The 26,969-nt window shown below is 38.3% G+C and overlaps 1 protein-coding gene across 2 annotated transcripts in view; it reads right to left on the bottom strand.

Annotated features, from left to right (window-relative positions):
* Nucleotides 1-26,969, bottom strand: part of LYST (lysosomal trafficking regulator) — a 164,252-nt gene that overhangs the window by 124,660 nt on the left and 12,623 nt on the right. Inside the window, exons 2-3 of one of the 2 annotated variants that reach the window (XM_069571595.1) lie at nucleotides 12,650-12,739; nucleotides 10,232-10,430 (exon numbers count right to left, since the gene is read on the bottom strand). In XM_069571595.1, coding sequence (XP_069427696.1) covers nucleotides 10,232-10,423 — 192 coding nt within the window. In that variant the 5' untranslated portion in view covers nucleotides 10,424-10,430; nucleotides 12,650-12,739. The remainder of the gene's footprint in view (nucleotides 1-10,231; nucleotides 10,431-12,649; nucleotides 12,740-26,969) is intronic. The other variant, XM_069571594.1, reaches the window with a different exon arrangement.

Consider the following 26,969-nt stretch of genomic DNA (forward strand, 5'->3'; position numbering starts at 1 on the left):
GATGATCTTTTGGATTTTTCTGTACACATCAGTTTAAAAATTAACTTTTATTTCTCCATCTTTCTCACATTTAGCTGTCACTATTTTCATATTCCACTTTATTATTGCATGTTTCTAAAACATGATATCAAACAGAATAGTAATAAAGTTATTCTTATGCTGGTTCTATTGCACAGCTTATAAAAAATTATTTTGATTTTTTTCATACAAACAGCTCATACAACTTGATAACAACGAAAAACACCCAGTTGAAAAGTGGAAGAAGACCTAAACAGACATTTTTCCAAAGAAGATATACAGATGGCCAGTAGGCACATGAAAAGATGTTCATCATCATTAATTATCAGAGAACTGCAAATCAAAACTATAGTGACATACCACCTCACACTGGTTAGAATGGCCATGATTTAAAAAGTCTACAAATAAACGCTAGCGAGAAGGTAGAGAAAATGCTCCTACACTGTTGGTGGGAGTGTAAATTGGTGCAGCCACTATGGAAAACACTACAGAGGTTCCTCCAAAACCCTAAAAATAGAGTTGCCGTGTGATCCAGCAATCCCACCCCTGGGCATATACCCAGATGAAACTATAATTCAAAAAGAAATGTGTGCTCCTATGTTCATATGAGCACTATTCACAATAGCCAAGACATGGAAACAACCTAAATGTCTACTGACAGATGAATGGATATAGAACATGTGGTACACACATACAATGGACTACTACTCTACCAAAAAAGAGAAATAATGCCATTTGTAGCAACATGGATGGACCAAGAGATTATCATACTAAGTGAAGTAAGACGGATAAAGACAAATACCATATAATAATCACTTCCATGGAGAATCTAAAATAGGACACAGATGAACCTATCTACAAAACATAAACAGACCCACAGACATAGAGAACAGACTTGTGGTTGCCAAGGAGGTTGGGGGGATGAGAAAGGGATAGATTGGGAGTTTGGGGTTAGCAGGTTAAAACTTATTATACACAGAATGGATAAACAACAAGGTTCTAGTGTATAGCACAGGGAACTATATTCAATACCCTGTGATAAGCCAAAGTGGGAAAGAATATGAAAAAGAATATTCACCGAATCATTTTGCTGTACAGCAGAAATTAACACAACATTGTAAATCAACTATGTGAAACTTGCTCAGTCCTGTCCAACTCTTTGCTACTCAATGTTGAAAGTAGTAAAGACTTTTTGCTACTAGTAATACTGTACTAGTAGCCCACCAGGCTCCTCTGGCCATGGGATTCTCCAGGCAAGAATACTGGAGTGGGTTGCCATTCCCTTCTCCAGGGGATTTTCCTGACCCAGGGAATGAACCCAGGTCTCCTGCATTACAGGCAGGCTCTTACCATCTGAGCCACCAGGGAAGTCCTACTATACCTTAATAAAAAGAAATATAAATTCTTTTTCTTTTTTTCTACCCTTTTTAGATGAAACTCTCTATTCTTAATCTATTTTTAGAGTTTTTGTCAAGAATAGATGAATTCTGTTAAATGTTTTTGATATCTCAGGATAATTACATGTACTGTTTCCCCTACTGATGTCAAATACTGTGTTTCGAAAAAAAAATAGTTTTTCTTGATTTAGACCAGAAATTGCAAACTTCTTTTGTAAAGGGCCAAAATGTAAACATTTTAGGCTTTGTAAGTCATATATGGCCTGTGTCCCATATTTTTGTTTCTTTTAACAGTGCTTTAAAAATGCCCAAACTCTTCTTAGCTTGTGTGCTGCCCACAAACAGATCAATGGCAACAGGATTTCGCCTAGGCTATAGTCTGCCCAACGAGCTCCCAATTCCCTCTCCCCCTCTCCTCCCATCAAAAATGGGTTATTAAGTGGCTATAATACTAAGAGTATTATGTCACAACCCCAGAAAGACTTAAGGTGGTACCTAGTAGGCCCAGAGATTGCACTCATCTCACACGCTAGTAAACTAATGCTCAAAATTCTCCAAGCCAGGCTTCAGCAATACGTGAACCGTCAACTTCCAGATGTTCAAGCTGGTCTCAGAAAAGGCAGAGGAACCAGAGATCAAATCGTCAACATCTGCTGGATCATCGAAAAAGCAAAAGAGTTCCAGAAAAACACCTATTTCTGCTTTATTGACAATGCCAAAGTCTTTGACTGTGTGGATCACAATAAACTGTGGAAAATTCTGAAAGAAATGGGAATACCAGACCACCTGACCTGCCTCTTGAGAAACCTGTATGCAGGTCAGGAAGCAACACTTAGAACTGGACATGGAACAACAGACTGGTTCCAAATTGGAAAAGGAGTACATCAAGGCTGTATATTGTCACCCTGCTTATTTAACTTATATGCAGAGTACATCATGAGAAATGCTGGACTGGAAGAAACACAAGCTGGAATCAAGATTGCTGGGAGAAATATCAATAACCTCAGCTATGCAGATGATACCACCCTTATGGCAGAAAGTGAAGAAGAACTAAAGAGCCTCTTAAAAGTGAAAGAGAAGAGTTAAAAAGTTGGCTTAAAGCTCAACATTCAGAAGACTAACATCATGGCATCTAGTCCCATCACATCATGGCAAATAGATGGGGAAATAGTGGAAACAGTGGGTGACTTAATTTTTCTGGGCTCCAAAATCACTGCAGATGGTGACTGCAGCCATGAAATTAAAAGACACTTACTCCTTGGAAGGAAACTTATGACCAACCTAGACAGCATATTCAAAAGAACAGATGTTACTTTGTCAACAAAGGGCCATCTAGTCAAGGCTATGGTTTTTCCAGTGGTCATGTATGGATGTGAGAGTTGGACAATAAAGAAAGCTGAGTGCAAAGAAATGATGGTTTTTAACTGTGGTGTTGGAGAAGACTCTTGAGAGTCCCTTGGACTGCAAGGAGATCCAACCAGTCCATCCTAAAGGAGATCAGTCCTGGGTGTTCACTGGAAAGACTGATGTTGAAGCTGAAACTCTAATACTTTGGCCACCGGATGTGAAGAGCTAACTCATTTGAAAAGACCCTGATGCTGGGAAAGACTGAGGGCAGGAGGAGAAGGGGACGACGGAGGATGAGATGGTTGGATGGTATCACCGACTCAAAAGACATGGGTTTGGGTGGACTCTGGGAGTTGGTGATGGACAGGAAGGCCTGGCGTGCTGTGCTTCATGGGGTTGCGAACAGTCAGATACGATTGAGTGACTGAACTGAACTGACTGAGTAGGCCCTGTTAGCCACACAAAAGTAGAGTATTACTAAAAATTTTGAAGGTGTTTTTCCACATAAGCCTACATGCCCAAAGTAGAGATCTGTCTGAAAAACAGAAAAAGGTGTGTTAGAACACCTGCCTAGCTGGATTTCACTGGATGAGTGACTGCGAGTGCCTCCTCTCACTCTCCCTTGTTGAATACAAGCATGTATTGTGGTTAACTTGTTCCTATCTCATCACTATGTACAGGGTGTGTAGGGGTAGATAATTTGTCTTTTTAGTTCACGAGTCTCTCAATCAAGAAGAGCTGCTACTGAAGTCCTGCACCAGGAAGCCTAGAGTGCATACAGAACTGATGCATATCGTGAGCTTGTGGACTTCCGACTGGATGCCATGTGGGAACACTACTCTGAGAGTCCTGGAAGGGAGTATGGGAGAGATGCTAATAATCATGGCCAGAGGGAAAACACTATGGTAGATAAAACATGGCCACAAGTGATTTCCTCCCATCAAGTGCTGGAGTCTGTGTTCTCATCTTTTAAATCTGTGCTGGCCAACTGACTTGCTTTGACCAACAGAATGTGGCAGAAGTGAGATTATATGACTTTCTTTAGCCTCCCCCTCAGCCTCTTGGAATGCTTCCACCCATGGAAAGAAGCTGAGACTAGCCTTCTGAAAGATGAGAGGCCACATGGATAAGAAATGAGGCAGCTGGCCAATAATCCCATCCAGCAGCCTCAGTCTTCTGCCAACCAACTGCACATTCAGATGTAATCCCTGCTGACACCATAAGGAGCAGAGGTGGTGATCCCAGCTGAGCCTGTCTGAACTGCCAACCTCACAGAATCATTAGCAAATAAATCATTTTTTAATGCCGCTAAGTTTCTGAATTGTGGTTTGTTACATAGCAATCAACTGATATACTCACTGCTCCTGTCTACTGGTGTAAAGGAGATAATGCAATGGATTATCTACTGCTGTCCAGTGGCTACCCATTTCCACTGTGATCACACTGCCACTCCTCCAAGAAGCAGGAATGTCAGCATTTGCTATGCTCCCTCATCCCTGTTAGACCAATCATACACAGATAAATTCTGGCATATGTGTAAACAGAATCTGCAGAACTAGATGCAGTAATTTAAAATTCGTTCATTGTTATTACCTTTACTAAACTGAAAAATGTGCATTATTCTCCAACAGAAACAATTCCTGCTAATAATATTACCAGTGACTGACTTGTCAAATCTGAAGAATACTTTTCACTGCTTATTCTCTTACTTAAAAGCCTCCCTAATATTTTCAGAATAAAATTAAGATTCCTTACTATGGTAGACTGACTTACTATGGTAGAGCCAACTCTTTGAAAAAGACCCTGATGCTGGAAAAGATTGAAGGCAAAATGAGAAGGAGGTGGCAGAGGATGAGATGGTTAGACAGCATCACCCACTCAATGGACATGAGTTTGAGCAAACTCAGGGAGATAGGGAAGGACAGGGAAGCCTGGCGTGCTGCAGTCCATGGGGTCGCAAAGAGTCACACATGACTGAGCGATTGAACAACAAAACTACAGCAGACAAGGTTTGCCATTAGTTTCAAATCAAAATCAATTGCCATCAGTTTCAAAATCAAAATCAAAATAATTGGTTTTTTTTTAGGCTAGGCAGTTTTCAAGTTTTCAAAAAAACTTATAAAGATCTCAGTATAAACTTTCAGTCTGTTGTCTTTAACCATTAAAAAGATTATATTTTTGCTATTTAAGCATTTTTTCCCTAAGAATAAACAGATTAACATTTCTGTATATGATAAACTATGATCAAATTGGGTTTATTACAGGAATGCAAAGTTAGTTCAACATTTAGAAACCATCAATGTAATCCACCTACATTAATAGAAAAAAATAATATGATAGTGTCAATAGGCACAGAAAAGGTATTTGACAAAATCCAACATTCATTGAGGATACAAACTCTCAACAAACTGGGAATAAAAGAGAATTTCCTTATTGTGATAAAAGGCATCTGGGAAAAATCTAGAGCTAACTTAAGATTTAATGGTGAAATACTGAATGCCTTTCCCTCAGGCCAAACACAGGCAGGCTGTCCACTCCCATCACTTCCACACCTCTGTACTAGAAGCCAAAAAAAAAACCACAAGAAAATGAAATAAAAAGCATACAAATTTGAAAAGAAGTGAAATTATTTATAGATGACATGATTGTTTACACAGAAAATCCTAAGGAATGCACAGTAAAAGTTTAAGATAGATGAGTAAATAAATTTAGTAAAATCACAGGGCACAAGGGCAACATACGAAAATCAACTGTATTTCTATGAGCAGCAAGCAGCAGAAAAATAAAAATTTTAAATGCCATTTATAATGTCATAAAAGAAATAAACTATTTAGAACAAATTTACCCCCAATTACATAAGACCTCAATGCTAAAAATCACAAAATACTGTGGAGAAATTTGAGAGGACTCAACGAGATTTATATCATGTTCATGGATTGAGAAACTCAGGATTGTTAGCATGTAAGATGTTCATTCTCTCCAAATTGATTTCTGGATTCAACAACATCACAACTGAAATCATAACAGGCACTTTGCAGAAATAATAAGCTGACTCCAAAATGTACATGGAAAGGCAAAGGATCCAGAATGTTCTTCAAACATTCTTGAAAAAGAAGAACAAATTAGAGAACTTACACCATTTAATTTCTGGAATTTCTATAAAAGTTACAGTAATCAGGACAATATAGTATTAGTGAAAGAAGATAAACAGAGTAGAAGAGAGAGTCTAAAAATAAACTATAAATATACAGTCAATAGGTTTTTAACCAAGGTGACAAGGCTTTTCAGTAGGGGAAAGAACAGACTTTTAAGAAGAAATGTTGTGGAACAAATGAGTGGGCGGGCAGAAATGAATTCCTACCTCACACCATATTCAAATATTAATTCAAAATGGATCACAGACCTAAAAGATCTAAAAATAGTAACAAAAAAGTCCCTAGTGGGAAAAACACTGGAGAATATCTGTGTAACTTTGGGTTTGTAAGACCAAGATTCCTTAGACAAGATATAAAAAGCACTATTCACAAAGGGAAAAAGTCTGCCTTTCTAAAGACACTGTTGAGGAATGTAAAGTGGGACTGTCCTGGTGGTCCAGTGGTTAGGATTCCATGCTTCCACTACAGGAAGCACAGGTTCCACCCCTGGTGGGGAACTAAGATCCTGCATGCCTCATAGCTCAGCAGGGAAAAAAGAAAGAAATGAAAAGACAAGCCACAGAGAAAGTATTTGCAATTCAACAAAAATTTTTATCCAGAATACATAAATTATAACAAATGGATTATAAACAAATAACCTGAGCTTTAAAATGAACACAAAACTTGAACAGATATTCACAAAAGAAGATATACAAATGGACATTGAGCACACTAAAAAGTGCTCAACATCATCAGTTGTCACAGAAATGCAAATTAAAATTGTAGTGAGACACTACTTCACATTCACTTAGAATGGCTAATACTAAAAAAAACTGGCAATGTCAAATATTAGAGAGGATATAGACCAAATGGAATTCTCATACACCACTGGTAGAAGTGAAAAGTGGTACAACCACTTCGAAAAACAGTTTGGCAATTTCTTATACTGCTAAACACCTACCCTACAGCCGAGCAATCACATATGCCTGGATATTTACCCAGGAGAAATGAAAATATATTCACACACAGACATTTATAAGAATATTCACAGCAGCTTTATTCACAATAGTCAAATGTAAACAACCCAAATGGAGAAGACAATGGCAACCCATTCCAGTATTCTTGCCTGGGAAATCCCATGGACAGAGGAGAGACTGGTGGGCTATACAGTCCATGGGGGGTCACAAAAGGGTCAGACACGATTTAGCAACTGAACAACAACAACAAAACAACCCCAATGGTTAAACAACAGGAGAATGGTTAAAAAACTATGGTACATCCATACAACAAAGCACTAACCAGAAACAAAAGGAACGAACTACTGATTTAAGCAACATGGACTAATCATCTCTGAGACACAAGCGTACACACCGCATGATTACATTTACAGGAAGTACTAGGACAAGCAACACTATACTGCGATGTTAAAGGTCAGAAGAGCGGCTGTCTTTCAGTGGGGGAAGGGGAGTGGCTGAGTGAAAAGGAGTATGGCAAGCCTTTCTAGGGTGGTGGAAATTTCTAACCATTGATTTGGGTGGTGGTTATAGAGGTCACAGATTTGTCAAAACTTACCCCACAAAATACTGTGCATTTCCTATACATAAACTATGTATCAATAAAAAGTCTGCTTAATTCCTTAGATTAAATATCTGTTAATAAAGCAGAAGTATTGCAAGGATTTAAACTGCCTCTTCTCCAGAGTATTCAAGAAGTGTTTCAACATATGAGAAACAGACATATAAAAAAAGCTAAAGTTTCTCCTGTACAGCTTTGAATCCAGCGCTTTGATTTCATTTTAAATGATTAAATCTTACATAGTTAAATTCCCATTTAAGAGCCTAAAGATCATTCTCCATTTTCTGGTTTAAACAATTAAGTCTTGGGAAGCCTTATTTGTTAAATGGCTATTCATTAATATGTTATTTTCACTCTACTTCTACTGTCCCTACCAGCATTGCTACAGATATTCCAAAAAGTGAGTGACTAGGGAGAAAGAGGGCATTAAAAAAATATTGCCATAGCAAAAAATGCTGCAATTATGAGCTGAATGAGTTCAATCATTTAATGGGCTTCAGACAGTAAAAAATCCAGCTGTAACGCAAGGGACCTGGGTTTGATCCCTGGGTCAGGAAGTTCCCCTGGAGAAGGGAATGGCAACCCACTCCAGTATTCTTGCCTGGGAAACCTCATGGACAGAGGAGCATGGTGGGCTACAGGCCATGGGGTCACAAAGAGTCAGACAGGACTGAATGACTTCCACATTCACAATCAATCATGTAACAGCACAGTAATAGAAACTTCACAACTCAAGAGAGAAAGGCAGAAAGTAGATCAGTGTTTGCTGAGGGCCAAGGTGGGTGGGAGGGACAGGGAAGTAATGGCTAAGGGCACCGGGTTTCTATTTGAGGGGGTGAAAATGTTCTAAAACTGACTGTGGTGACAGCTGCATTTCTGCATGACTACATTAAAAACCACCAAGTCGCACATAGGAAATAGATTAATTCTTTGATATGTAAGCTATATTCCAATAAAGCTGGCATTCAAAAAAGCTATTGAAAGTTTGACTGGGATTATATTGGAATTTACAGATCAATTTGGAGAATAAAATGTATTTATTATATTGACTTTTTCCCAGTACATGAAAATTATGTAGTTCTGCCCTTATTTGGGTATTCTTTAGTTTCTCTCAACAACATTTTATAGTATCTTATAGAGAAATCTATATATAATTTATCAGATTTATTCCTGGATAACTGGTATTTCTGATGCTATATAAATAGTATCTTAAAAGAGAGAGAACACAGAATTGTTCTAATGTGGGGAAAGAAGATAAATAGAGCATGATATGTATACTAAATCATCAAAATTTTGAAATATAGAATCACTACATGTGGTCTAACAAATCATTTTTTCTTATTTTAAAATTTATTTATAGAAGCCATACAAATATTTAAAAATTAAATTCCATTTAGTCATATTTGATCAATCACATTAAAAAAAGAATAAAATTACATAAACCTATATAATGTTATAAATCAATGCTACCTCAATAAAAATAAATTAAATTTAAAAACATATAAACCTGAAAATATTCTGAAAAACTCCATGACAGGTAGACACCACAGTGAACAAATACGTCCTGATTTATATTGTTAGGTTTCTTAGCTTATAGTGAAAATAGCCGCTTTAATTTTAGAATCTATATTTACCCAATATATGTATTTCTTAGCAAATGCTTTCATGACAAGGAAATTTTATTTTACAACAGTTAAATTTACCCTTAAAGTGTTTAAAGCTGTCCATCATATTGGTGCTACAGAGTGTTTACTATCCTTTAAATTTAAATTAATTGAAATATTATTGCCTAACTACGTTAGTTAGTAGATGGCGAAAGCAGATGGTGGGCTTTTCTTTCATAAATATTTGTTTTCTAATAAAATGAAATAGATAAAAATTGCATTTAGGCTTCAAGTTAACCTTGTTTGAGTTATTTAATGTTTCTGGATCTTAGTCCTTCATCTACAAAAGGAGGTTAGATGAAAACATCTCCATAGTCCCACCTAGCTTTAAAATTCTGTTAATTTCATAATGCTAAGTCGCTTCAGTCGTCTGACTCTGTTCGACCCCATAGACAGCAGCCCACCAGTCTCCCCCGTCCCCGGGATTCTCCAGGCAAGAACACTGGAGCGGGTTGCCATTTCCTTCTCCAATGCATGAAAGTGAAAAGTGAAAGTGAAGTCGCTCAGTCGTGCCCGACTCTTAGCGACTCCATGGACTGCAGCCTACCAGGCTCCTCCGTCCATGGGATTTTCCAGGCAAGAGTACTGGAGTGGGGTGCCATTGCCTTCTCCAAAGGAAACAGCAAAATACCATATGGTCTTACCATTGTTTAAGCAAACACAGTAATGTATGAAAACCAGATGATTTAGTAATTATTAGTTTACACAAAGGACTCTGTATTTTCACCCCAGAATTGGCAAGTTCTCTTAATGTAATTTACACTAAACTTTGAAAAATTACACCTGGTCTTCTGAATCATGATCTTATCCTTACTAACAATCATAGTTATCTCACACTGATATTAAAATGGAAAAGCATACTGTATATGAAAGCATTTTAGAAAAAAGGCTGTTTATAACTGTAAGATATTTTAGACATTTTGCAAAGTATCCAAATAAACAATATGTTCATAAATGGAGTTACTTTTCCTTGTCTGAGTGATGTGACAGACAGGACTTTATCTCAAAGAGACTATCAGAAATTATGCAACCTACAAATTACTTATCTATAATTAAAATTTACTGATAAAAAAATGATTTGATATGAAAATGTTACCTGATCAATGATAGAATTTAGCTTCGTAAGTAACAGAAATCCTCGGCCATGGACAAGGTATTGTCCAAGGGTTGCCATGTGGGTTTCCTCCTCTTCTTCCTCCCTGGCCTCCACTCTCTGGACCACCGCATTGCAAAGCCGGTTGACATCGGTCAGAAACTCACGCGCCAATGAGTTACTGTCAGTGCTCATGACCGAGCTATAAAATAAATATTACAGAAAAGATTAGAAAAACAAAAATGTTGCATAAGACTATTAATATGTGTTTTTGTTGCTATTTGTTTTTAATCGAAGACTGACTTTAAATTACCAGGCATTGGTACCTAACCTTAAAATCTTTCAGACAGTTCTGATCTAGTCTGGTACTCCTTAAATATTCCTGCAAAGCAGAAATTAGTCCTGGGTGTGAAATGACTGAGCAAGCACGGGTAAGTGAAAGTGCTGGGAAAGAAAACACTGGGTGGGTGGTGGCAGTTAAAGTAAATGCTGACTTCCTCTCTAAAACGGCCTTACTCTAGAATAAAAATAAACCCATTACTTATAAAATACTCTTGTTGTACATATTTTGAAAGATAATTGGATCTTTAAAAATATAAACTGTTTTTCACCTGACAGAACCCAAAGACGCTGACATCATCTGTAGGTTTTGAGGCTGTGCAAGTTTTTCAATCTTACCAGAGGAGATTGGTAGAAAGTAACTAACCAGGAAACAGGGAAAATTCATCAGATGTAGTGCTGACAATGCACGTACCTCAACTGAAGGGCTGACACTGTGCACAGCTATGACCAAGTTCATCCAAGGGTACGCAAGAACAACTAGCTCTTCCACAAACGCAGCCCACTGACTATATAAGACACCATCAGTTGCAAGGCATACTGCAACTTTAGAAATTTTTAAAAATGTGAAAAACAAAAAAATTGTGGTAATAATCAGGGCCTATCTTCTAGAAATTAAAATAATAGAAATTAACATGAATTTTTAGACAATTGATGAGGAAATAACTTTAATCCCACTTCCTAAAAGCATAAGACGCCATGTCAGTAAAAAGTATTATATGCAGAAACATTTTTCCATATTTAAAAATGTATATAAAATACATACAGTTACATATATAGGGTATCATACATAAATGATCTATTACCTGATTGTCCCATTTAGACAGTTCGGAAATCTTCACATGAGCTCTTTCTCTGTTTAACAGCTGTATGCTTCCTTCTCAATACATCCCACTGCACGTGTATTCCACATGCAGTGCATGTGTCTCACTAGCAAAGATGCTGTGACAATGTAGCCAACTTGTCATTGTTGGATATTTAGGTTGTTTCTAGCTTCTTACTACCATAAACAAGCTGCAATAAACACCTTATAACACCTGCACATTTACCCCATTATTTCCTTGAAGTAGAAACTGCTGTCATATATTTCTGTTAGGTTTATTCTAGGTGTCTTATAGTTTTCATCTTTATTCTGAATGGGATTTTATTTTCCATTATATATTCCAACTAGGATACAAAACTGGTATATAGGAGGCCTATAGGAAGAGATTTATTTTGAGATATCCAAACCTAACTCCTGTATCCAAACTTCCTACTGAACTCTCTTACTGATCTTATTGGAATTTCCAGATCTAAAACCATGTCAACTACAAATAACAAAATATGTGAACTTTTCCATCCAATATTCACACACTTTTCACTCTTCTAGCTGCATTAGTTATTAACAGCACTAGCAGAACAACACTGGCAGGAGTGATGGGGGCACTTCTGCTTGGCACAGCAAGAAATACTTATTTCTTCCCACACATCTAATAAGAATGCTGAATTTAACTGAATATTTTTCAGCCATTCTGAATGCCAACTGAAAACATGATTGCACGGCATTTTTCAAAGATTTTTTGGGAACATTTCAAATGCCCAGAAAAAACCAAAGATTCTATAACGTGAGGTTATAGCAAATACTCAGACTTCAGATCTAGCAAGTATTAACTATGTTCAGTTCAGTTCTCGTGCATGGGGGGGATGGGTGTGTGCGTGTGCATGTGTGTAGAGAAGTCACACCTTATGGTACAGGAAACCTGCACTCCACCCACACCTCTTCCACCTCCTTAGTTGTTGTTTTATCATTTCCATATTTATTTTTATAATTTTGATACATCATAGTCATAAAATATTCAGTATCATTTATTTTAAAAACGTATGCATCTTTTTATAACTTTGCTTTTCCCTCTCAACATTAAGTTCATTCCTTTAAGCCATTGTGCAATGTGCCACAGTATGAATAAACCATAATTTACATGTCTAGAAAGTTTAGGTATTTTCACTTTGGGTTTTAATTAACACCATATAAACTATTAGTTTCAAAGTCTTAGACTGAATCAAGTATTTTGGCTTTTAATATATGTTACATTAAATACTCACCGATCTTTCAACACTTCTGTAACATTTAGGGTCTTTATAATTTGAGTTCATGAACTGGACGAAACAAATATTCTTAGAACAAAGCTACACCTACCAAAAAAAACAACAACAACAACAAATAGGATAAAACAAAACAAAACAGGATAACAATTAATGGCGATAGCTAAACACAAATAATTTTAAAAATTAAAAATTTGACATAAAAACAGAAGCTAGTCTTCATATTTGATGTATGAAACAGCCAACAATTTTTTAAATCTCAAGAGCACACTAAAAAATGCCTGTAGCTTTAAGAATAGGACCTTGAGAGATGACGTCTTGGGACATATTTGATCTGTATCAGACAACCTGATCACAGCTCCCTACACCTCCTCTCCCAACTCCCAACTCCCAACTTATAGCCTCCAGTAAACCACGACAAAGGAGGAAGAATTGGGCACCATCTGTCTTCTTATTAACGAAATCTAGACGGCAGTAGAATATCATCTATATACTATGACAGTCAAGTTATTACTTTCCTGTAAAAGATATTTGAGGATACATGAGAACTCAGAAAATACTACACAGCCAACGAATGAATAAACCACCACCAAGTTTCCTACCCTTTCTGAATTTTTAAAAATGAATTAATCTCCTACATATAACACAGTGAAGGGTATTTCTAGAATACCAAAGGATAAATTCCTACTTCTGGGATAGCAAGGAGATGCTTCTCTGTAGTTTTCTCCTTTGCTATAACTTTTACCAGGCAGAGGCATGAAAAATATTTTCTGATTATAGTTATAAGGCAAACAGTAAGGTTTATTTTGAGCCATAAGCTTTTAAAATCAAAATGACCTTTAATTGCTTGAAGTGAAGTGAAGTCCCTCAGTTGTGTCGGACTCTTTGTGGCCCCATGGACTGTAGCCGACTAGGCTCCACCGTCCATGGGATTCTCCAGGCAAGAATACTGGAGCGGGTTGCCATTTCCTTCTCCAGGGGATCTTCCTGATCCAGGGATCGAACCCAGGTCTCCCGCATTGCAGGCAGACGCTTTAACCTCTGAGCCGCCAGGGAAGCCAGAGCACTGTCTTGAATTTCGTTCAGGTTGACAGACGGTTCTTGTACTACACGCTATTCTAGGCCCTTGAGAATAAACTAGGCAGGAAATAGGACAGAACTGACCTTAGACTACACAGGACTTTGTGTGAATTAGGGAAAAAACACTTTTCCTAGGATGGTGCAGCCCATGGCACACAGCTATCAAAGCACAGGCTGGATCTCAGTCTGACTTGCTCACTCCACTGGCCAACCAGCCGGGCATCAACTGCTCCACCAAACAAAACAGTCCTGGAGTGGAGTCTCAAAACGCCTTCCATACCTGCTCCTACTGCATCATCCTTTTATTTTTAACTCTAGAATTACAGACAAGGAAATCACCTATCGAACAATGAGCGTAAGGAGGTACTGTATGAATTGCTCTGACTACTGGCACCCTCTAGCCTCAATTACTACACGATGGAGCCATTTATCTCAGATGCTAAAATGATTCCAGCCAACTCAGGCTGGCTACTAGAAGTGAAAGTTGCCAGAAAACTGGATCCATCTGTTTCTCTTGCTGAGAGACGTTTCCAGGCCAAGCTGAGGGACTTTTCTAATGCTCTGAGAAAGCCACTTCTTTATTTCCATATTGTACACGGTCCAGCTTGGATATCCATGGAGCTACACTCCATCCAAAATCATAATCCCACCTGCCACAGCAATGAGCTGTGTCCTCCTGCACTCTGCCACCACTCATTATTCACAGCTGCGTTTTGACTTAAAAAAAATCACTCTGTATTATGCTAGGTGTCCATAAAGTATGGAAATACAGTTTTTTAATAGATTGAAAATGTGCCTTTTAGAACATTACATGTTTTTGCCCCTGTGTAGCTACTTATCTGTATGACTGTCTTACCTCCTAGGTAACAAGTTCCTTAAGGCCAGGGACCCTGTCTTGCTACTTTTTGTACTTTTTTTTTTTTTTTTTTTTTTTTTTTTTTTTACTTTTTGTACTTTATAGCAAAAATGCCAAACTTCAAATTCATCATTACAATTTTCAACTTGTAACTATTGTTATAATGTCATAATAAATAAAACTTGCTCCCAACAATATTACTAGAATTTTTGTACTCTTAAAATTTTACCATAAATGAAATGCATCCTAGCAAAATGCCTATAATCATATAAATGACCTTTTCAGAAAAACAAGAGGTTTCACTTTCTCTAATTCAGTGACTAGCAAAGTGTAAAATATAACCAAAACAAACAAAGAGCTGACAGTGTATCAGTTACACCCTCTGGTTTTATGTCATTAGAAATGACATAAGTGTCATCAGTATGCCATTTAATTAAACAAACATTTATTGAACAGTTACTATACACCAGCTATTATTTTCGACATAAAAAGAAAAATCCCTGTGCTCATGGATTCTAGTGGGGCAGAGACAGAAAAAATAAATGTAATGCCAGCATAAAACAGAATAAGGATACAGAATGACATGAAGGCTATTTTAGATAGGGCTGGCAGGGAATGTCTAAAGAGGACATTCTCAGCAAAACCCTGAATGAAGTAACAACATAGCCCATGTGAGTGTCTGGGGAAAAAGTATTTCAGGGCATTGAGACTAGTGTATATCTGATGCACCAGATACTGAGTGCAAGAGAAAAAAAGAAGTTAGATATTACTACAAAAGTGTGAAAAGTCACTCTTACTTATCAGGGACTGAAGTAAGATGTAGAAAGAAACAGGGGTGTTCCTCTGGAACTGTCTCTCCCGAACAGTGGAAGTCTCCTTCCTGCCCACCCTCCTTTCCCTGCCTAACCTCCAAAAAAAATTTTTTTTTAAGAGAGACTACCAAGTTTTTTTTACGGCTGTGTGAGGAACAGCCCAGATCATTTACAGGTAAGACTGGTTGGGAGAGAAAGTATAATAAAGTTTACCCTTAGCTCTGTCAAGTCTGACGGGTCTCTTAAGAAGCAAGTAAAGGGTATCAGGTAGGCAGTTGGATGTAACAAGCTGGGTTCAGGTGGGAGGCTCGAACAGGTGAATCAGTTTGGGAGTTATCAGCATGCAGATGCATTTTAATGAGATAATATGGATGAAATAACCCAGAGCAATGCCGTCTGGAAGAACTTTCTGCAATGATGGGACCGTGGCTAGTGGCTAGAGCACTCAACGGCGGGGGCCGGGGGGACCCAGAGAATGAGTGCAAGTGGAGCAGAGAACAGGATCTAGGAGTGAGCCCTGGAGTTTACATCACTGACTTAGGGAGATGAAGAGGGTCCAGCACAGGAGACCAGGAAGGAACAGCATGTGAGGCAGAAAAGATTCAGGAGCACGGTCCTTCCCAGAAACCAAGTGAGGAAAACCTGAAACAGGAAAGAGTGATCAACTGTGTCAATATTGCTGAGAGGTTGAGTAAGATGGAAATGGGGAACTGACCATTGGATTTAGCAACATGGAAGTTACTGACAGCCCTGTCAAACAGTGTCTCAGTGGAGTGGCAAAGAATGGCGCAGAAATGGAGGCAAGGTGTTTAGAAAACCCTTTAGAGAAGTTCTGTCAAAAAGGGTAGCAAGGAAATAGGTGGCAGCTTGAAGGGGACTCTGGATAGGGGAATAGTTTAGTTTTTTAAGAAAAAAAGATATTATGGCATGTCTGTAAGCTATCATAGCATATTCATGTAGCATGTTTCTCCAACAGAAAAAGGAAAACAGATGAAAAGCTACGAGAGGAGATAATACCAGCAACAATGAGGAGGCAAAATAAAGAGGATCCAATATGCAAGCAGAAGGAACAATGCAATTCAATCAATGGGGTAAGAAGCATGAGAGAGCTCATGAGTACAGACGCAGGAAGATTCGTGTATCTGGCAGCGGGAAGACCAAGATTTGGAGGCTTCTATTTTCTCAGTGAAATAAACCACAGGGTAATCCAGCTGAGAGGGAGGTATTAAACTGATGAGTGGAACAGTGTCAAAAACAGCAGCCTCTAAGAGATTTCCCACATAGCTGCAATAACTAAAATCAAGTTCCACTGTTCAGTAACTGTACCTATACTACAGTCCAGCTCTCCATGTGTCCCCCGAAATAGAATGACAGAATAGATAACATCAAATACCTCATGGGATTCAACGTATATTACAGCCGCAGCATTCTCTTGATCTGTACATGTACATCCCCATCAAAAGCAGAAACTGGGTCATCTGCATGAATTAGTTTTAGAGACTCTCCTTAACCTTTCCTGTCCATCTATTCTTTCTGTAAACATTTGCAAATCTTTTAAAACGATCTTTAAGAAGCTTTTGTGAAGATAACTTCAAACTCACTAAAGTCTATGGAATCTACATTCTTTTTTATAATTTTGGAAGTTTATTCCTCACAATCTTCTAAAAGTTTTCAAATTCACTGTAATAACTCAAAGATTACCAGTTGAGCAATGACATTAACAAATTTTCTCAGAATCTGAACCTGAGGTGTGAATTCATTTAGAACAACCAGAGGTTCTGGTACAATCTCCTCCTCAATCTTGGGCTTACATTTTCTCCTATTATTCTTCTTACTTCTACCCTTATTAATCTGTGTATAGATCATTCTTCATGTTAGAGAAGATGGAAAGAAAACAGAAATTGAGAAGTTTTATTTATTCTCTGTCTCTGATTATAGGGTCAGTTTGTTTAAAAGAATAATCTAGTACAGCCACTATGGAGAACAGTGTGGAGATTCCTTAAAAAACTGGAAATAGAACTGCCTTGTGACCCAGCAATCCCACTGCTGGGCATATACACTGAGGAAATCAGAACTGAAAGAGACACGTGTACCCCAGTGTTCATCGCAGCACTGTTTATAATAGCCAGGACATGGAAGCAACCTAGATGTCCATCAGCAGATGAGTGGATAAGAAAGCTGTGGTACATATACACAATGGAGTATTACTCAGCCATTAAAAAGAATACATTTGAATCAGTTCTAAGGAGGTGGATGAAACTGGAGCCGATTATACAGAGTGAAGTAAGCCAGAAAGAAAAACACCAACACAGTATACTAACGCATATATATGGAATTTAGAAAGATGGTAATGATAACCCTGTATGCGACAGCAAAAGAGACACAGATGTATAGACCAGTCTTTTGGATTCTGTGGGAGAGGGAGAGGGTGGGATGATTTGGGAGAATGGCACTGCAAAAATAAATAAATAAAAGAAGAATCCATTATTTGCTTGTTATTTTCATTTTCTATATAAAAAATGTAAAGGTCAGTTTCGACGTTTTAAAAATCTTAGGCTCATTATTGTCAGAGGGTTGTGTTCCTCTTTTATATATAAACCATTGTTTTGTTATTTGTTTCATATCCTTCTTTCCTTGTCCTGCACATGTTATTTCAAACTCTGAGTTCATTTGGCCACTTTGCCTCTACTTTTTCTTCACATATTATTTTCAACTGTTCAATAAAGACTCTGTCTATGGACATCTTACAACCACTTTCCCTTCTAGAAACGACATATGGCACCTTACCTATCTTTTCTTTGCGATTTAGGAACTCTGTATCTCCAATTCTCTATATTCCAGCTTTGCTTCAAGTCTTCTTTCTGTTTATTATTTATTCACTTACCTATCACTAAACACTCGCTTTGTGCCAGGTACTAAAAGTACAAAGTGGGAAAGCAGTCCCAGTCTCTGCCCACCCCCAGGAAGATCACATTATGTGGCAAAGGCAAACCAATACACAGGGCACTGTGTACTGATAAGAAGTACTGAACCCAATCTGAGTGGTCAGGGAAGCCTCATGAACGAGATAATTTTGAAAAAAGTTGAACAGGTAGAGGGAGAAAAGAAGAGAAGAAAGGCATTCCAGACAGGAAGAGAGGCTCAAGTCAAGTCCCCAGAATTACAGTAAGTTTGGTATCAAAAAAGCAAAACAAGAAGCAGGAAAACAAGGATGGAGAGAATAGTGATCAAGGATAAATAAAAGGATTTCCTGAGGTGCTGGCTGAAAACTGTGAATTTCTGATGTGGTCAATTTTCGCAAATGTTTCAGATTTTCCAGGATTCAGCTGCTTGGATCTCATAATAGAGAATACAGATTGTATCACTGATCTTGAAATGAGGGTCTGGTGAGTGGAGGCAGCAGAAGCATAAGAGGAAGGAATCAGGGGTACAGGTGAAGGAATAATTCATATGGTCAAAAATGGGATACAGGCTGGGTAGAGAAAAGAAAAAGGCCAGGCACATGTTGACACACAAAGAGAAAATTCAGATACTCAATCTCTATGAGAGAGAACAGAGAATGTAGCAAGGAAGATATGGGAATTTGTAGCTTTCTGAATCAAACAGTTTCAGATGATGACAACATCCAGAGTGTGACTCTGCATGTCAGTGTTGGAGGGGAAGTGAAAGGTCACTGTAGTAGTTGAGTAATCATGAAGTTAGTTTTCTGGACAACAGATCATTGTTAGCTCTTCCCATTATGTTCACTAAGCCCTCACAGAGGGTCAAAATTAGGCTCAGAGTATCAGCTCCCCAATTTATTTCCTTTACCTTCTGGAAATGCAGTGGTCAATAAAATAAGCTTTGCTTTTACTGAGTGAGACCTCCCACAGACATCTTAGGAAAGCTGACTTTGATATTTTAGCTCTGATCTGGTTCTGGTTCTGCCACAACCTATTATCCAAAAGACCACAGAATTATGCTATCATCCTCAGTACAATGTATTTTCAAACATTTACCTCCGTGAAATAGGGCTACTTCAGGCCCCTACCCCAGTCATTACTACATATTCTTAACTTTTAGGCATTTAAAAAATATATTATCAATTCTATGCTTTAATCAGTGCTACTAATGATACTACATTTACCACAGAAGATAAAATCTCAACACTATGGCAAGAAGCACTCCAGCGGTCACTAAGTTTCCTCCTCAAGAACTATCAAATAGCGAGTGGTCCTGGTGAGAAGGAGGTCAGAGTCTATTGTGCAACACTGCACTTTTTCACTAATTCATTAATTCGACCAATAAATATGTACTAGTCTGATTATTCACTCTGTTTTTGCTAGTTTCTGAATCTGTTCTGAACAGTCAAATTATTAGTATTATAACAATGGTGAAAACAAAGGCGGGAGATTTGGAATCAAGCAATTACTGTCCAGTCACACAGAGCTCTATGTGTGAAGTTTGACTTCCTCCCCATAAAATGTCCATCCCACAGAGTTGCTATGTGGATCTTCAGAGATTATATGACATCAGGAAACATTTTTGGTAAATGTTTTATGCAGTTCAATTTTAAATGCTTGTGTTAGGTCCATACCATTTCTGTCCTTTATTGAGCCCATCTTTGCATGAAATGTTCCCTTGGTATCTCTAATTTTCTTGAAGAGATTTCTGGTCTTTCCCATTCTATTGTTTTCCTCTATTTCTTTGCATTGATCACTGAGGAAGGCTTTCTTATCTCTCCTTGCTATTCTTTGGAACTCTGCATTCATATGGGTATATCTTTCCTTTTCTCCTTTGCTTTTTGCTTCCCCTCTTTTCACAGCTATTTGTAAGGTCTCCTCAGACAGCAGTTTTGCTTTTTTGCATTTCTTTTTCTTGGGGGTGGTCTTGATTCCTGTCTCCTGTACAATGTCATGAACCTCCATTCAGAGTTCATCAGGCACTCTGTCTATCAGATCTAGTCCCTTAAATCTATTTCTCACTTCCACTGTATAATCATAAGGAATTTTATTTAGGTCATACCTGAATGGTCTAGTGGTTTCCCCCACTGTCTTCAATTTAAGTCTGAATTTGGCAATAAGGAGTTCATGATCTGAGCCACAGTCAGCTCCCGCTCTTGTTTTTGCTGACTGTATAGAGCTTCTCCATCTTTGGCTGCAAAGAATATAATCAATCTGATTTCAGTGTTGACCATTTGGTGATCTCCATGTGTAGAGTCTTCTCTTATGTTGCTGGAAGAGGGTGTTTGCTATGACCAGTGCATTCTCTCGGCAAAAGGACAGAAATGGTATGGACCAAACAGAAGCAGAAGATATTAAGAAGAGGTGGCAAGAATACACAGAACTATACAAAAAAGATCTTCATGAACCCAGATAACCATGATGGTCTGATCACTCACCCAGAGCCAGACATCCTGGGACAAACAAAGCTAGTGGAGGTGATGGAATTATAGTTGAGCTATTTCAAATCCTAAAAGATGATGCTGTGAAAGTGCTGCACTCAATATGCCAGCAAATTTGGAAAACTCAGCAGTGGCCACAGCACTGGAAAAGGTCAGTTTTCATTCCAGTCCCAAAGAAAGGCAATGCCAAAGAATCCTCAAACTACTGCACAATGGCACTCATCTCACACACTAGTAAAGTAATGCTCAAAATTCTCCAAGCCAGGGTTGTTTTAGAAAAGATGTTTTAGAAAAGGCAGAGGAACCAGAGATCAAATTGCCAACATCTGCTGGATCATGGAAAAAGCAAGAGAGTTCCAGAAAAACAGCTTCTTCTGCTTTATTGGCTATGCCAAAGCCTTTGACTGTGTGGATCACAAGAAACTGTGGAAAATTCTGAAAGAGGTGGGAATACCAGACCACCTGACCTGCATTGAGAAACCTGTATGCAGGTCAGGAAGCAACAGTTAGAACTGGACATGGAACAACAGACTGGTTCCAAATAGGAAAAGGAGGATGTCAAGGCTGTATATTGTCACCCTGCTTATTGAACTTCTATGCAGAGGACATCATGAGAAACGCTGGGCTGGATGAAGCACAAGCTGCAATCAAGATTGCTGGGAGAAATATCAATAACCTCAGATATGCAGATGACACCACCCTTATGGCAGAAAGTGAAGAGGAACTAAAAAGCCTCTTGATGAAAGTGAAAGAGGAGAGTGAAAAAGTTGGCTTAAAGCTCAACATGCAGAAAATGAAGATCATGGCATCTGGTCCCATCACGTCATGGCAAATAGATGGGGAAACAGTGGAAACAGTGTCAGACTTAATTTTTCTGGGCTCCAAAATCACTGCAGATGGTGACTGCAGCCATGAAATTAAAAGATGCTTACTCCTTGGAAGAAAAGCGCTATGACCAATCTAGAGAGCATATTAAAAAGCAGAGACATTACTTTGCCAACAAAGGTCTGTCTAGTCAAGGCTATGGTTTTTCCAGTAGTCATGTATAGATGTAAGAGTTGGACTCTAAAGAAAGCTGAGCACCAAAAAATTGATACTTTTGAAAAGCAAAAATGCTTTTGAACTGTGGTGTTGGAGAAGACTCTTGAGAGTCCCTTGTACTGCAAGGAGATCCAATCAGTCCATCCTAATGGAAATCGGTTCTGAACAGTCATTGGAAGGACCAATGTTGAAGCTGAAACTCCAATATTTTGGCCACACGTTGCAAAAAGCTGACTCATTGGAAAAGACTCTGATGCTGCGAAAGATTGAGGGCGGGAGGACAAGGGGACGACAGAGGATGAGATGGTTGGATGGCATCACCGACTCAATGGACATGAGTTTGAGTAAACTCCGGGATTGGTGATAGACAGGGGGAACTGGCGGGCTGCAGTTCATGGGGTCACAAAGAGTCGGAAGCGACTGAGTGACTGAACTGATTTTAAATGCTTGACAGTAGCTTAACATGTTCCAACAGAGAGTGCCATCTAGAGGAAGAAAAGATCACTACACCCTTTCCTCAGACCAGTTTGCAGGAAATGGTGGCTCAGAGGTTAAAGCGGCTGCCTGCACTGCAGGAGACCAGGGTTCGATCCCAGGGTCGGGAAGACCCCCTGGGGAAGGAAACAGCAAACCACTCCAATATCCTCGTCTGGAGAATCCCATGGACAGAGGAGCCTGGTGGGCTACAGTCCATGGGGTCGCAAAGAGTTGGACACGACTGAGCGACTTCACTTTCACTTTATGATGATGGAGTTTCCAAGGAAACACTGAAAATAAAAGCAGAAGGTATCTGCATTTTTTGCCTTTTCCTTGTCTTGTGACTTCTACAGTAAACAAGAAGAAAAAGGAAAACAAATAAGAAAAAATGTTATAATAATGAACTTTATTCTTATGGCCTGATTAAAAAGCATACTTTTCCCCACCTAACACCACTGAAGGACTCAATTCTTAATTTTTCATTGAACACCAAAATTTCTGGTAAATTGTCTTTTAAAATAATATTGGACTGGCCAAAAAGTTCATTTGGCTTTTCTGCATGATGTTATGGAAAAACGCAAATGAACTTTTTGGCTAACCCAGTATTAGGTACATACTTACCTAAATCTGCTAATTACAATAGTATTAGAGAAATTATCATCACAAAGAATATTGTTCAGATATGTATGAGGTACCAAAAAATAGAAGACTGCTAAAGATCACAGGATTATTGTGAGACTTACACAAATAATACACAAAATAATTAGCACTCAGTGAATTCTTACCGACTCAGAATCTGTTGCAATTTGAAGCAGCTTTCACGAAAATAAGGGTTGTTCACATGAACTCTTAACTATGCTAAATCCCATTTCGTCACAGAGTTTAGTATATATTGATTATAAACTGATTTATGACTTTCCCAAAGATCTCACATATTCTTTGCAACATATCACTAAACATCAGAGAAACTTGAGGAAAAAATGATAACACTATTTTTTATCACTTTGTGCACTTACACAATGGCAGAAACTTTCCACTTCATACTCTCTAACCCCACATTCTATAGGTGACAATAACTAAAGCCAGCATTTCAAGGTCCCATGACGATTGTCTTGGGAGTTTTATTTTTGGAGCTAATTAACTGGAACTAAAATAACGACATTTAGAAGACACAGCGTTTCTTCTGTCAGGTCAATTAAAAATCAGACAGTGGGCAAGGAAGTTTCCTTAACACTAACTGTCTCTAAACGTTGCCCAGAATCTTTACTAAAAGTTCACCAGTCTGCAATCTGTACGCCTGCAAACAAGATTCAAAAATCTCTCCCTACACACTTTTGTAACCATAGCACAGAGCCAAACATACAAGAGATTTGGATGGGGGAAGGGAGAAGATACTAGGAAATTATCTCGTTCAGATAATAGAATTCTCTTTAAAGAATCAGCTAGATAAGACATATTGGTTGAGTTAAATTATACAAATCTAAGAAGCAAATATCTGCTAATCTAGGCTTTACCTTGTAAATGTTTGGTCATACTGGATATACTAAATAATAGCTATCAGAATGATTCCCAACTACAGACTTAAGACAGAAAGTTTACGATGATATTATTTACATACCAAATTATTTTCTTCTTACAAGTAGCCTACTTGCTTTTATTCTAACTGAAGTATAGTTGATTTACAATAATATTACATTAGTTTCAGATGTACAGCATAGTGATTTAATATTTTTATAGGTTATCTTCCATTTAAAGTTACTACAAACTAATGGCTATATTTTCCTGTGTCGTACAATATATCCTTGTTGCTTATCCATTTATTACATATATTTATTAATATAAGCATCTTTACAACCTATGTTATAGTGGAAAATAAATATTCTCTTGAGAAAATCGAAGTAAAATTTGATAGTCACTGAATATGAAAAAGTAAAACATATTTCATGGGCTTATTTTTATAAAATCCTTGGAATTTAAAATGAGAATTAAAGGGTGTGACACTTCAACAAAGTTCTAAATTAAATAGCTGAATCGGAGATCCATAAAAACTACCTTAGTGATAATATAAACCTTTTTTGCAAGATAAATCACAATCCCATAATTACTGATAATTCACCATACTTGAGAATGATGTTCAACTTCCATTTAATGATTAACTTCAAAGAAATTATGACAGTTGTTTCAGATTATAGCTATTGTTTAGAGCTCAGGCGCTTCTTGACAAATATTGAACTTGATTTTCTGAATTCTGCATGAAAGAATATTTGGTTCACAGTCAGGATGTCACACATTCTTATGAAGTTTAGACTGGTCTCCAGCTCCTTGAATACTAATGTGGTATTCATGGAAAAAAAAAATGTCATTAAGGCTTTGAACTCTGGACCCTAAGGAGTCTGAGTAACTACCCCAGTCCCCCTGGGGAACTGAACTGACAGTTCCAATTTGGATGGCTAACACACTTGTCACGGCCCCCACCTAGTACCCTGTCAAACAAGGGGAGAAGGTGTTCCCACACATCCACGTCATTTGGGGTGGCTCTGATGATCAAGGAAAGGGGTCCAAAAGTAGGGCAGCACATGTGAGGCAAACCCTAGGGCCAGTTAAGCTTGACAACGTTAACACCAGCACTTCCCCAAACCTTCTTCCCAGGGTTCTCACAATGCCACTTTCAGGGGCACTGCAGTTTAAACAACCTGGAGAAGAGCCTTATAGATACAAATACCTCATATAACATTGTCTGCAAAGCAAATCGTTTACAGTCTGAATAACTATCTTAACAGAGCCCACTCCAGTACTCTTGCCTGGAAAATCCCATGGACGGAGGAGCCTGATGGGCTGCAGTCCGTGGGGTCACTGAGAGTTGGACACGACTAAAGCGACATAGCAGCAGCAGCAGCATCTCCCTCAAAATTTTACATTAATAGATAAGAACTCTAAGGCAGACGGAGGTTAAGAGATTTCCCAAAAGTCACAGGGCTTTACATCTTCAGATTCCTATCCAATATTCCTCCTAATATGGCATGAAATTTTTGAGAAACTTTGCATAGCCAAACCAAAAAAGAATGCCTGCAATGCAGGAGACCTAGGTTTAATCCCTGGGTTGGGAAGATCCCCTGGAGAAGGGAAAGGCTACCCACTCCAGTATTCTTGCCTGGAGAATTTCATGGACTAAATAGCCTGGCAGGCTATAGCCCATGGGGTCATAAAGAATCAGACACGACTTAGTGATTAACACTTTCACAGCCAAACTATATCTTTTAGAATATTACCTGTCAGAGCATTCTAGCGATTGGGTCTGGCACTAAGCGTAACTATAATTAGGCAGTAATCACGCCTATCTGTCCTCTAGGCAATCTATCCTGCCATCCTAAACTTCTCAAGGTCTTCTACAGGTCCGTTATCATTTTCCACGCTTCCTCATGTCTCATTCACATCAAGAAGTGAACTGAAAAAAAGAAAATTCTGCTCCTCCTGGAAAGAAGTATTTATATTTTAACAAAAAGTAACACCTTCCACTCTAATGGGGATTGCAACATAAGAGGGATAAAAGTTGACTGGCTCTGACCTAGTGTTCCATATTAAATATATAGGACTATATAATAATCCTTAACTAGTAAATGTGGAGGAAAATTTGATTGGCTCAGAAAGGAGAGGTCATCCTGGCTCCTTGTACAAAAAAGTGGCCAGGAAATGAAGAAACCCAGGCACAGTGTAGCAAGGCAGAATTGTAAAGGAAATTCCAAGAAAGTCACACCCAAGTGTATCACACTAAAGCCCTTCAACAAGCAGTTCGTTTTCTCTAAAACAAATTGGACAAACAGATAACTCAAAAGATTATCTGTATTTGATCCTGAGCACCATAAAAGAATGGAAATTTTGAGACACTGTGGCTGCACCAAAAGGAACGATGAAGGACCATCAAGTAAATCATCTCTTCGGACTGTACATTTCTACTAGGAATAATTGTGCTATAAGTTTTATAGTGAATAGCTCATCCATCTTCATAACAGATCTCTAGATTTTTACAGAATGATAATGATGGTGATACATCTAATACCTACCATGATTAATTACTATACATTGGGCACTTCCGTAAGCACTCTATTGGAGTGATTGGTTTAATCCTCATATACTCTTATTTGTCACATGTTGGAAACTGAAGCACAGTGAGGTTAGGTAACTGCTCAAGGTCACAGAGCTACAAGTATCAGAAGCAGGATTCAGAACCAGGCAGTCTCTCTGTATTCTATCAAATTTCTCTTCTTCAAAACAAACATTGACTCCTCCCTCCAACAAGTCAGCTCTTCCTTCCTCATTCCTATTTCAGTTAATGGCCTCTACCCAGCCACTCATGAGAAAAAAAAAAAAGAATGGCACTTCATCTGGGGCCTAGTCAATTCCTCCTGACAGCTGGCTGGTTCGCCTCTGCATCTCCTACTTGCTACCTCTGTGACCTTAGACTTGATTTCCTCTAAGTCTCAGCTTCTTATCTATGAAACCGAGTTCCTAGGAGCACCTCGAGTTGTTGTGAATGTTAAAACTAAATGAGATAGCACTCTGCCTGGCAGACTGTAGAAAGATCAATAATTGTCAGCTGTTATGATCATCACCTTGAATCTGGTCCTTCCCCTCTCATCTTATGATGAAGCATTCTCCGGTCCTCATCTCTCT

Source organism: Ovis canadensis, chromosome 25, assembly GCF_042477335.2.
Source record: "Ovis canadensis isolate MfBH-ARS-UI-01 breed Bighorn chromosome 25, ARS-UI_OviCan_v2, whole genome shotgun sequence".
Lineage (NCBI taxonomy): Eukaryota > Metazoa > Chordata > Mammalia > Artiodactyla > Bovidae > Ovis > Ovis canadensis.